The sequence below is a fragment of the Callithrix jacchus genome, chromosome 7 (genome assembly GCF_049354715.1).
Source record: "Callithrix jacchus isolate 240 chromosome 7, calJac240_pri, whole genome shotgun sequence".
Taxonomy (NCBI): Eukaryota; Metazoa; Chordata; class Mammalia; order Primates; family Cebidae; genus Callithrix; species Callithrix jacchus.
The window spans coordinates 21,434,828-21,448,840 of NC_133508.1; the positions used below are offsets into that span (position 1 = coordinate 21,434,828).

Here is a 14,013-nt window from a genome sequence, read left to right on the forward strand (position 1 = left end):
CTGCAGTTGGCTAGCAGGTAGGAGGTTTCTGACACGGAGATACACAGACAATCTAAGACAGATCCGCTCTATGTCAGCACATGAAACACACAGAGAGACAGAGGACAGTTAATCACAAACGTAATGTAAGGGATATTCACAACACCAGGGAGTGGCAACGGAAAGCTAGTGCTGGGACTCGTGTAAATAGGTAAAGTGGGGCAAAATAAAGGCAATTTGTCTTGCTCTTATCTTAGGACAGGAATATGTTTAATACTGTTCAACAGAAGAGAAGGAAAGAAAAGCAAAAGGAAGAGCACAAAAGAAACCCAGAGGCAAGGAATAAAAAAGTCCTATACAAAAAGACTACACCATGAAGAAGATTGAGGGTTACAAAGAAAATGTATGAGAAATAATTCAACTAATTTTCCTAAAAGGAAAGGGTCAAACGCCCTGGAAGAGAAACCGAGAAATCTTGGAATAGTCAGTTGAGTTTTTAAGGTGAAGAAATTGAATGAAGGCTATCATTTAGACATACAGACAAAACGATGAATTTGGAAGAGACTAAATTGAACAGGGACGCCAAGTTTGGCCAATGAAAGATGCTACATGTAACAGGCAGCAATACGACAAACATTGTTACATTAGCAACCTAAGGGTCCATCAACAGATGAATGAATAAAGAAAATGTGGTACATATCCACAATGGAATACTATTCAGCCACAAAATTGAATGAGATCCTGCCATTTGCAACAGCATGAATAGAACTGGAGGTCATTATGTTAAGTGAAATAAGCCAGGCACAGAAAAACAAATTTCACATGTTCTCACTCATATGTGGGAGTTAAAAGAGTGAGACGCCAGCTCTACAAAAAAGTAAAGAAATTAGGTGGGCATGGTGATGTGCACCTACAGCCCCAGCTACTTGAGAGGCTGAGCTTATGGAGAGAGAGAGAATGATGGCTACCAGAGGCTAGAGGAGTTGTGGGGAGACGGGATAAAATGGAGATGGTCAAGGGGTGCAAAAATACAGACAGATAGAAAAAGGAAGATAGAGTATTCAATGGCACAATAGGGTGACCACCGTTAACAATAATTTATTGTACACTTTAAAACAACTAAGAGTAGAATTGAAATATTCCTAACAGAAAGAAATGAGAAATGCACGATCTGATGAATATCTCAGTTGATCACTGCACACTGTATGCCTGTATCAAAACACTACATTTACCCCACAGATATATACAATCATTATGTATCAGTCACAATTATAAATTAGAAATTTTTAAAAATATTTCATGATTTCTATTATTGAAGATTGGATACTTAGTTATTTTGCCTTATTTGGAAAGACCTTTAGAAGTAAATGGTAACTCTTAAAGATTCAAGACTAGAGAGACTTAAGAAGCTAAAGATAGTTGCTTATTAGACAATGGGGGTGCCTGTAAAAATGGCACTAGAGTGGAGGGATACAAAAACAGTACTTGAAAGGGAGCAGAAAAGAGCTGGCCATAAGGAAACTTACATTTCAGTCTTAGGGGATCCTCCAGGGATTTCAGAATGAAAGAAGAAAAAAGCCAAGTGCTAGGAATGGAACAGATGTCCAAGTGGCCTGCCACACAAGAGCTGCTCTTTCATGTGGGACAAAACAATAGTCCCCAGAGGGAGCCTGGCCTCAGTGCTTCCAGTCAACTAGGGAGCTGCGATATATGTTCCCCCAGACCCTAACCAGAATAAAACGAGGGAGGAAAGCCCAAGGAAGGTCATAAAAATGTTCACACAGTACTTTTTTCTTGGACGAGGTCTTGCTATGTCACCCAGGCTGGAGTGCAGTGGAGTGATCATGGCTCACTGCAGCCTTGACCTCCTGGACTCAAGCAACCTTCCTACCTCAGTCTCCTGAGTAGCTGGGGCTTAGATGCATGTCACCATATCCAGCTAATTTATTTTTTTTAGAGCTGGGGACCCACTATGTCGCCCACACTGGTCTCAAACTCATGGCCTCAAGCCATCCTCCTGCCTTGGCCTCCCAAAGTGCTGGGATTACTGGCATGAGCTACTGCACCAGCCCACAAAGTACATCGTGACTGAGGGTAACAAGTTATAAATTTTGGCTTCTCTAATCTTTTTTTAAAAAGTCTTTATTTTTAACCAGTTCTTTTAAAAAAAGATAATATGGAAAGATAATATACAGAGACTTTATAATTAAAGTTATTTTGAAATACGAATTTATAAAATAATCATGAATCTAACATAGTCCATTACTATGTAACACAGTCCAGCTACAACATAGTCCATTACTGAGTTAAAATCCACAGCAAATAAAGACTAGGATATTATTATGTATAAAATAATGAATATATGCTGAAAATGTCAGTAAATATTGTTCCTAACACAATTATCCATTTTAGTTACAAAGAATTTTTAAAACTCCTATTTAAGAGAAAAACAAAATAAAAAACAAGGAAAACTTATTTGAATTAAGATCTGCAGAAGAACTTGGAATACGCGTCTTTCCTTATATAACAGTCTCTGGTGCCTCCTAGTGGGAGATACACAGAGTAACACAAAGTACATACTTTTTAATTTATGTAAAGTTAGAAAAGAAACTGAACACTACGACAGTCCATTTTCCAGGGGAAAATGTTTCCCAAAACTTTAATTAGAATGGTTTTACTCCCTAATTAAGGCACTCATATCTCTCTATAGAGTTCAGGTTAAAAGTAATTCTGATGTTGCTAAAGACATCTGGGGGGGGTCTTTAAAACAACAGCTACATATGTCAAATGCATAATTTTGGCAGAATATCTCTTTATTGGGCAATCTCATTCAATCTTTTAATAAACTAAGTTGCCTTTATAAATCGACAAAATTCCAATTTTTTACATTAAAATTTTAAAGTAGGCTATTCTTTGTTTCTTCACAAGTACTAAAGGAGGCCATTCTAATATATAAATTTGAGCAAATGTATACAACTTTATAACATGTATACAATTTATACAATGTATATGCTTATACAATGTATATAACTTTAGACAATGTATACAACTTTATACAATGTATTCAACTTTAAACAATGTATACATGTTTATACAATGTATACAACTTTATACAATGTGTACTTATTTAGACAATGTATACAACTTTGTAAGTAGACACTTCAAAGGAACACATTTTTTAAGTCTTAAGCTTTCTGTCCCATGCAGTAGTCATTCAATCACAATTTGTGTACCGGGAGGAGAAAAAGAAATCTGTAATCTAGGCAAAAGCACCACCTAAATGAAGATCTAAACGCTATAAATGATATATCAAATACGTGTAACATACGACTTTCTGAGTTTTCTCTGTTGAAGAGATGATAGAAACAATTTATATTAGATTGTGATTTTTTCCCCCATTATTATAAAGGTCAACGTTCTTGAAAAGAAATATTGCATAGGAGTGGCATGCTTTCTTCCAGTCACCAAATGTTTAAATTACCACTATGATCTTTTTATTGGCTTATTTGCATATGAATCCCCATGTCCCTAGGAAATTTAAGCTAAGTATGGCTAGAGAAAGGTCAAGGGCAAATGCCACTGCAACGATCAAAACTGGATGTCAGAGAATGAATATGAAGGAAGCAGGGGGCTCAGGGAATAGAATTATATCAATTTTAGAAGCATATCTATGAGTCGTGGTGAAAAAAGACAAACAAAGACACTCAAAAAATAGAGGAATGTATAAGAGGTGTGGGAATGAACACTGAAGTGCAAGCCAACATGATGTAAATGTCCCAGAACTGGGTGCCAATTCTGGGCTCACCAAATAGTCCTCTAGCCTCTATTCCCTGTTCAACAGCCTGGAAACACTAATGTACTGCTTTTCATCCAAGGACAAATCATTAAAGAAAAAAATTAATTTATATTTATCTTATTTATCATTATTATTACTTTTTTTTTTTTTTTTTAGACAGAGTCTTCCTCTTGCCTAGGGTGGAGCACAATGGTGCCATCTCAGCTCACTGAAACCTCCCAGGTTCAAGTAATTCTCCTGTCTCAGCCTCCTAAGTAGCTGGGGTTACAGACAGCCACAACCACATCCAGCTAATTTTTGTATTTTTAGTAGAGATGGGGTTTCACTGTGTTGGCCTGGCTAGTCTTGCATTTCTGACCTCAAGTGATCCACCCACCTTGGCCTCCCAAAGTGCTGGGATTACAGGGATGAGCCACCATGAGTACCCAGAAAAAAAATAAACTTTATTATTTATTTTGAGGCAGAGTCTCGTTCTGTCACCCAGGCTGGAGTGCAGTGGTAATCTTGGCTCACTGCGACCATCACTTTCCAGGTTCAAGCGATTCTCCTGCCTCAGCCTCCTGAGTAGTATGTGCACACCACCACACTCAGCTAATTTTAATATTTTTAGTAGAGATGGGGTTTACCATGCTAGTCAGGCTAGTCTTGAACTCCTGACCTTGTAATCTGCTTGCGTCGGCCTCCAAAAGTGCTGGGATTACAGGTGTGAACCACCATGCCCAGCCAAAAATAAACTTTTTAAAACTCTGTATGAATTACTTGCATGCATAATAGCATTAAGGAAGGAAAACAGTGGTATTCCAGAAAGGAGGCTTACAAAATAATAAACATAACATTTCAAAGCACTAAAGCCAAGTATAGATGATTTCTAAAAATGACCTTTCATTATTTAACTGTCTAGAAACCAAGTTTTGCCCTATAGAGTTTTAAGTCCAGGCACATCAGGTGAAGACAACTTTCTTCATTTTTTCTCATGCCTTATCCAACATATATTTCTGCATCTGACCTATGTCTGGCCCAAAGCAAATATTCAATAAATTATGAATAATTTTGAGTGAGAGTGTGATTATTAAAACAGGCATGAAAATAATTTACGGTCAAATGAAAGCTCATTGCCACCATATGGCATCCTGAGAAGTACAAAATGGAGCCACACGTGACCCAGGGTTATCAGTTACAACAGCCTACAAAGTCAAGATAGTCCCGCAGGACTGACCACGTGGGCAGTATGCCCAAAAATTTTCATCAAAACGTGAGGAAGAACCCACCCTTCTCTCCTGGTTGCCTTGACTGAGAACATGGAAACCATGACAAGACTAAAATCAATGTGTCAGTGTAATATAAATGCCGATAGGAATTATTTTCCGAGAAAATACAGTTTAGACTAAGACCATTTTTCACGCTACTGAAGGCATACTAAATACAAGACACTCTGGTCTGACCTGCATAAAATAAAATATCTCCGACTTGAGAGCCTGAACTTCAAGTGGCTTTAATCTAACACGGATGATAAAAAGGAAAGAACAATAGAAAGACCACTTGCACAAACACTTTGAAACACAGCTGTACACACCAGACACTGGAGAGCTACCAAGAACCTCCTCTGCAAAGTGACAGCTCTGGTGGGATTTCTGCAAGCAGAGAACTATTTTTCACTGAGTTAGTTGATGAGGGAGGAGTGAGACACAGGCCCTCTAAGGAAGCAGGTGAGCACGTGAATGCTGCAGGCATATTGGCTTCTTGGAGCCACGAGGCTTCTATAGTTGCCATTAGATGACCCACTTACGCCACTGAGCATTTTGCTGGCTTTCAAAACATGGTCTAAAAACAACAAATTTGGGAGATCTGAAACTGGATCATGCATATTTTGAATGTCTTTCTTGTATTTCACCTATGAAAATAACATAGAACAAAATACCATCTAAGAGAAGAAAATACGCTTTTGCATTATTGCAGTCTTCATACAAGTAGTACTATTTACTGGTAAATTGACAGATGAATTTACGAGGAGCCACTAGATGGTGCTGATTTACTATCAAATGAGTTTTTAAACGTTATTTCTATATGGGTTTGAAAAAACTTGAGTAATTCCTTTTGTTGTTTACGTATTCAGAAAGGGTGATGTTAACAGTATAAAGCAATTTTCACAGTAACTCTGGTTTCAAAAAATAAAGAAAAGAGCCCAATTTATTCTTTAGAAATTACTACAGTATTTCAATTATGTTATGTGGAGATCTTAGGCTTTCAATGTTTTCCCTCCAATCGGCACAGACTATTTTAAAGCAACTTTCTGAAAATATAATACTAGTAATAATATAATATTGATAGCAAACATACCACACACTATGTGCCACTTTTCTAAAACGCTTTATATGTATTAAGTATTGAATCTCTACAATAACCTCTTTATTAAGTAGGTACTTTAAGTAGCCCCATTTTACAGATAAGAAAATGGAGGCACAGAAAGACAAAGACATAGTAATATGTGATGAAACAGGATTTAAATCTAAGCACTCTGACTCCAAACCTTTAGTGTCCAGCACTGTTCTAGGTTCTTTTAAGTATGTTTCATCTCTATTTCCTTTATGTTTGCACATGCAGAATAATCAAATAAAAAAGATAAATCATTCTGCTATTCCTGATGGTCACAAAAGAGAGAAACACCCACTTCAATTGCTAGAAACAAACAAAAGCTGGTTGTTGAATAAAAATAGTAATACCTTGTAGACATTAATTAAAGCAAGAGAAACCAAGGCCCAAAGAGACAATGGGAGTTGAAGGGTTTAAATTATCTAACAAAGCAACAGATAAGTAATACGTAATTTTTATACTTGAAAAGCAAATCTAAATTATTTTCAACTATAGCAAAGTAATCAATTTTTTTGATGTTGCTGTTTTTATATTCTAACAACAGAGTATAAAACAAGATTCTAAAAAGATTTTTAAAAATTATTTCTTGTAAAATTATTTTTATTTTTAAAAACATGGAATGGAAACAAATCACATAAGGAATTATTTTTACATCATTTACATAAGGGATAAAAAATAAACCGTAAGCCACTACAAGTAAAATTTCTAAAAATTTCTTTATATGATAAATTACCATGTACCAGGCAGTACTTTACAATAAACTCAATTTCATCACTGTAATTACATGAGGTAACTACTGTCCTAACCACTAATTTGTGGTAATACAGACCACTTCTCTGCAAAATTCTATAATCTATTTCTACTCTTGAGCAGATATAATAACTTCATTTGCAATACTATTCCTACTTATTAACTAATTAGTAATCAGTAACCATTAAAAATTAATTACAATAATGTATTTTTCTCAGAAAAGGCTTTAGGAAAAATATGCTTCAGTTCAACTACAAATTGCCTGGAAGCTACATTATTTTGATTAAGTACTGGTAATTACAACACAGTTGATTCTAAAAAAAAAAAAAAAAAAAGATATTGAAAATAACTTTCTGTGAATTACAACTTACATTGCTTGCCAATGTAGCCGCAAGCTGATTCTGCCTAAAAGAAGCACTTTCAAGAGGATTGTAAAGATGTTTCTTATCCTTCATTTCATTTTCAAATTTTTCTTTGTATTTAATCTGTCACAAAAGAAAAGATAAATAGTTCATGTATCTTTACATTTAAAAGTAACACATTTGATTTTCAAGTAGGTAAAATAAAAGCTATCTTAAAAATGAATGGTTGCAAAGTTTAAATTCCTGATATCCAACCCCCTCTATAAAGCTTAATTAGGCATAAAAGTTTAAAAAAAAAAAAAAAGCTCTACTTGTACATTGATCACAAATGCAATTAGGCATTAACTCAAATCCTATTAATGAGAATTATGCACTAAAATATCAAGATTTTTAAATGTCAGTTTTCATTTCTGCATTTCTGTAATCTCCAATCAGTTACAAACCTAGACCACAAATATCTAAAGGTCTACCACATTTAGAAAATAGATTCTAGCCCCAGAATTTAAATATAAATTTTCCTAAGGGAATGATTTCAAATAAAGAGCATGGTACATACCACGGTTTTTCTCAACATTTCCTATACTTCATTTGCTCAAACATTTAATTTTAGGAATTGCATTTTCTGAAATGTCCTGGGTCTATTTAACGTCAATTTAAAACCTTCTCTGCTTTAACTCCACAATTTATTCAGCAAGGAAACCATCTCCAATATTCACTCTAAATTGCTTTCTCTTTTAAAAGGACTCTTAGAATAACCAAAAAAAGATTATCAACTTATTTGGTAGAACTATGTATTTCTCCATATATAGAGAAATATGTGGATTCATGTTATAATTATTAGAATATAAACACAAGTTCACTAAAAAAAAAAAAAAAAAAAAAAAAAAAAAAACCCTAGCTACTCATGCCACACTCCCTTTAACTTACCGTAGCCAGGAAAAGGTGTACTGATTTTACAGTTCAAAGTAAGCTGTTTTGTTCTCTTATGACATTTTGCTGACATTATAACTTTTACAAAGTTTTGTTTTCTTACAACATTCTGATAATGCACCTTTATTCATACATCTAAAGGCTCTGCCTTGCAGAAGGCTTTATCAAAAAGCAATTTGGGATGGCTCTCATCATGTATTTTAATCAGGCACGCATAGAGTGATGGTCTCCTTCAGGGACACATGTCTGGTACCCATGAGAGAGAGCTAGAGAAAATCTCGGTGTGAATACAGCATTTGGGAAATATTTTGAGACGGTTTACAGGAAATATTTTCTGTTGCGGTTTCATTTAATAACAACTTTCTGACATTCACAATACCTTATAAATTTATTTTAAGTAATGGAAAAGACCTCTTAAAACAAAAAACTAATGTTTTGTTTTATGTCTTGAAACCAAGAAAAAATTATGGATGAAATTAATTTAGATTTCCTTCGGTACTTTATACAGTAGCTGGCACAAAAGCAATGATTCACCCTACCTCGTCCTCTCCTAAATATATAGCCTTACTCTTTTTGCCCTCTTCACCCTTCTGCTACATTTTTACCATATTTCAGTCACTGGTTCTGTCTCTCCTAAGTTTGTCATGCCTAAAGGATATTCACTCAACAAAGATGGTGGACTCTTTGACGGCCTTCCACTGGAATGACACTTCTGACTCAGCCAGATTCACTCACACTGTATCAGCTAAACGGCAAAAGTAGGTTATATGATCTTTGCACACAAAGAGCCTATCATACTGTTTTTGCAAACTCTGAGGTTGCCAGCATAATTACACTAGAGTATTTGAAAATAATACTGGCAAATTCCTTTCTTGTTATTAAACCATGCATATGCTCTTCCAAGTAAACACACAGACACCCCTTCCTCAGCTTATGATGGGGCTGCATCTCAATAAACACACTGTAAGTTAAAAATATTTTAAGTAAAAAAACGCACCAAATACACCCAACCTACCAAACATCATAGCTTAGCCTGGCCTACCTTAAACACGCTTAGAACATCCTTTCTTGTTATTAAACCATGCATATGCTCTTCCAAGTAAACACACAGACACCCCTTCCTCAGCTTATGATGGGGCTGCATCTCAATAAACACACCGTAAGTTAAAAATATTTTAAGTAAAAAAAAGTACCAAATACACCCAACCTACCAAACATCGTAGCTTAGCCTGGCCTACCTTAAACACGCTTAGAACAATTACCTTAGCCTACAGCTAGGCAAAATCACCTAATACCAAGCCTGTTTTGCACATGTCGAAAACATCTCACATAATTTATTGATCACTGTAATGAAAGTGAAAAGCAGAATCGTTATATGGTACTTGAAGTACGGTTTCTACTAAATATGTGCCACTTCCATGACATGGTAAGGTTAAACAATCTTAGACTGAACCACTAGAAGTCAGGGACCACGGATACATTTCTAAGAAACAATAATCACTCTGTTATTCCCACACTTATATTAAATGTAATAATGAGCAATCCGTTGTGAAATTTATCTTCTTCGAACATTCGCTATAGTGAGTGATTCAAGATGCCTAAGAAACAAAAACACAAGTTTCCCTCATTAACCACAAAGTAAAATAACTGCATTATATTTAAAAAATGCATGGACCAGACACCAAACCAATTGTTCCTAACCTCACTCTTTCTGTAAGGAATGCAGGTAAAATGAACTAGAAGCTAACCAACTAGTTGAAGTGAGCCACATTATGTTCACTCACTAACTGTACAGAAACGCTGAACATTCTACTGTATTTTCAACCTACAGTTCACACATCTGTCTGTCTACCTCCTCATGCAGGCTTGCATCTTCTGAGACATCCAGGAAGTGCTCTTCCTTGACTATAACTTGCTATTCAACCATGGAACAAAGCATAACCCTTTCAGTTTTAAGACCATTTGAGAAAGGGAGGAATAGGTATTAGAGTGAAACAGTTTGGTAAGTGCACACTTTGCTATGGTTTTAAGACACAATGTTGCTCCTTATACCTACATCAATTATTCTGGAAACAAATGAAGTTACTCCACATGACTGGTGTTATTTACATTATGACTAGTGTGGCTAGTGGTCCTAATATTTATCACTTTTGTTTTTATTAATTTTTTTATTTTTAATCTTTGTGGGTACATCCTAGGTGTATATATTTATGGCGTACATGAGCTGTTTTGATACAGGCATGAAATGTATAATAATTACTTCATGGAGATATCATCTTTAAAAAAAAAATACTGTATAGGTATATAGGATCAAACTCCTAGACATTTCTTAAAGAATTATAGGCCAGGTGTGGTGGCTCAAGCCTGTAATCCCAGCACTTTGGGAGGCCGAGGTGGGTGGATCACAAGGTCAAGAGATCGAGACCATCCTGGTCAACATGGTGAAACCCCGTTTCTACTAAAAATACAAAAAGTTAGCTGGACATGGTGGCACATGCCTGTAATCCTAGCTACTCAGGAGGCTGAAGCAGGAGAATTGCCTGAACCCAGGAGGCGGAGGTTGTGGTGAGCCGAGATCGCGCCATTGCACTCCAGCCTGGGTGACAAGAGCGAAACTGTCTCAAAAAAAATAAAAAAGAATTATAAGAGACTTAGCAAGATTTTCAGAGGCTCACACTTGGAGAAAACAGTGGTACTGTTAACCTACAATGACAGCACTATAGATCCTCACAACTGTGCATCTTCTCATATAAAGAAATGAGAAATTACATCTGCATATCTTCATACGAAGATCTAGATCCTCATAACTGCACCTGGATATGTGTGAAGTCTAACGTGCAAACCAAGAACTTTACACTGACATCACCTGTGGCTCAGACTCGCAAAAAGCCAGCAAAGGTACAAAAAAGCAGACCCTGAATGAAGGCATTTCATCATAGCCACATAAACACATTTTAGCAAAGAAACAGTTTGATAAGTGTACCTTAATTATCATTGAAAATGAAAAGAAGGCCAGGCACAGTGGCTCACACTTGTAATCCCAGCACTTTAGGAGGCCAAGATGAGTGGATTACTTGAGGTCAGGAGTTCGAGACCCAGCCTGGCCAACATGGTGAAATCATGGAACAAAGCATACTAAAAATATGAGACTATTTTAGTCTCTACTAAAAATACAAAAATTAGCTAGGAGTGGTGGTACAAGCCTGTAGTACCAGCTACTCAGGAGGCTGAGGCATGAGAATTGCTTGAGGTTGCAGTAAACCAAGATCGTGCCACTGCACTTCAGCCTGGGAAACAAGAGCAAGACTCCGTCTCAAAAAAAGAGAAAGAAAAGTAAGCAAATAACATAATATCGCATATCTATAGACATCAATTCCCAGCAATCTTGGATGAAATTAAACTAAAAGCTATCAAGGAAGACAGGGCAAATAGATTTTTAAATAGAACTCACCACAAAATCAAGACTATCTTTGTCTTAATTTTACACAATATAATATTTCTGCTCTTATTTTCCTTGCAAAATAACATCATACTGACTTTGCATCAAATGTTAATGATCCAGAGAATATTGGTTTAATCAAGCTCTATGCATCTATTGGCAGCCTAATCTGTGTTTTCCCTTAATAGTGGATCAAAAGCATATGAGCCCTGTCTCCATGGAGCCTGCCTGCCTTGTAGGAAGTGAAATAGATTTCTAAAACACACACATACACGTATACATTATACAATTATTACAAATTGTGTCAAGAACTGTAAAGAAGAGCAGAGAATAAAGGGGAGGAGAGCAACAAGTCAGGAACATGACATTTGAGCTGATACTTGGATGTGAAGCAGGTGGTGGAGGGAGTGCTTGCCAGAAAGGGAGAATGGTAGATTCTCCAAACCAATTAATACCCCTTGCAATTTAAGGCCACTGCTTATTACTAAATTTTCATGGCAATTTATAATGTGATTTTTAGGTTTAAAATCCAGTCTTACCAATGTATTAATGCCATCTTAGAACAATGCTACTTATTGTAAATCCATAGCTTTTCCTTGAGGTTATAAAATTGAACAAGGAATCTATTCCTCATGTAGACAAATTCCAAGTAATAAGATGATCAATGGATATATTAATGAATAAACCATTCTTGGAATTTTTAAGTCAATAAATTCAACAGTTACTGTACTTACATTTGAGTTACATATGTACCAATCCCTTCATCGCACTGGAGATTTGTGCTTTAGTTTTTTATTGATTTTTTTAATAACTGGCCATAATTTTATGTATATTGCAAATTTTAAAAATGGAAAGTTTACAACTATGGGAGCAAAATTATTGTAGAATTTAACTTAGGAAGGGTTTGGTATGTGTTTCCATTACCTTTTCTGGGTAAAATCCCACAGAGTTCACTTTACAGATAAAATATGAGAATCCTGCCCATTCACTTGCTGTTCCCACCTTTTCATCAGACAGGTCTTATCCCTGCATACCGTGAACACTGCCTTGTCATTGCCTTCTCTATCAGAATGCTTCTGGTGCTCTGGTGCTCCTTTCCTCCCTGCATTCTATCCACCCACATCTCCCTGCTTATTAAATCCCTCAATCATTTGCCTTCTACGTATTTATGCACCTTTGTCATTAGCTTAGGAGCAAGCTAAAAACTTTAATGCTGTCAATTAAAATAAGAAACTAAACTTTCTGCCTGAATTTCTTTTATAATTGATACCTAAAAATACAAATGGAATATACTGAGTTCATTCCAGAATTCCCATTATTTATTTTCCCAGCTTTCCTCTTTTCTGATGAGTTTATACAGCTTATAAAATCTTACATGACATGAAAAAATAAACACGATAGGTATCATGTAACTTGCAAATTACAATCGGCTTAAGCATCTGATCACTCAGTTACTAAATAATTTGAGATTGAAGAAAAAAAAACCTGCTTTCAAGCCCAAGTAGAGATCAAGTAGGGGAATTTTTGTAGATTGAATTTGAAATGTAAAAACAAAAGCTCAAATGTCAAAACTTTCTTCTCGGGACTCTCAAATAGGATTGTGATGAAATGAATTTAAGGGCAGACTCTCACAGACACTGTTCATATTCCTGCTCCATTCTGTGCATGAATTCATCTAAAAATGTAGAATAGAAAACCATTTTGAATATCTAAAGTAAAATTATTCCTATGAAATTATGTCATGTTTCTATGGGCTAGGCACCACTTTAAGTGTTTTACTCACAGCAACACATTTAACCTTCACAGCAACGCTGAGAAGTAGATACTGTTGCTGTCATCCCCATTTTACAGATAAGGAACAAAAATAGACAAATGAAGCAATTAGTCCAAGGTCACTCTGCCAGCAATCAACAAAACCAGGAGTTTAACCCAGGTAGGGCCCTGCTGCAGGGTACATTTTCTTAATCACTAGACCAAACCATACTGCTTCTCCAGAATTTGCTTTCTCCTGTGCAACTGATAAGGAGTCTTTGTTCCCAAAAAAGCGTGAAGTTGTAAGAGGCCAGGTAGCTATACCGGAAATCTAAAGTGACGCCCATATCCCCTGCCTCTTCAACAAGCATTACTGGGAATATGTAGAGCTTAGAGTCACAGCCCTTTCATGAGAGTGTCACCCAGACGTGTCCCTAATCACTTACACGTCAGTAGCCTCCTGAGTTATAAAGTTGCTTTATAAATGAAAGTCCCTTATTAACTGCAAGATAATTACTTTGAGGCACAATTGCATTTGAGCATCTCTCATGTCTGCCTCTCCCAAGGAACAGCTGTGTCTGCCTCATTTCTATTCCCACAGCCAGAGAGTCTATTCAGGTACTCATCACCTTATG

General features: G+C 36.1%; 1 protein-coding gene across 35 annotated transcripts in view; it reads right to left on the bottom strand.

The window, feature by feature from the left end:
* NEBL (nebulette) overlaps positions 1-14,013 on the bottom strand; it is a 695,182-nt gene that overhangs the window by 392,026 nt on the left and 289,143 nt on the right. For 27 of the 35 annotated variants that reach the window (XR_013519570.1, XR_013519569.1, XR_001913033.4 and 24 more), the window contains exons 8-9: positions 7,267-7,380; positions 5,562-5,666 (exon numbers count right to left, since the gene is read on the bottom strand). The exons of 1 other annotated variant lie outside the window; for it this stretch is intronic. Coding sequence is in view for 28 of the 34 variants with exons in the window: in XM_078329575.1 (XP_078185701.1) it covers positions 5,562-5,666; positions 7,267-7,380 (219 nt within the window). In the remaining 6 variants the exon portion in view is untranslated. The remainder of the gene's footprint in view (positions 1-5,561; positions 5,667-7,266; positions 7,381-14,013) is intronic. 7 more of the 35 variants (XM_078329568.1, XM_078329563.1, XM_078329567.1 and 4 more) reach the window with 1 other exon arrangement.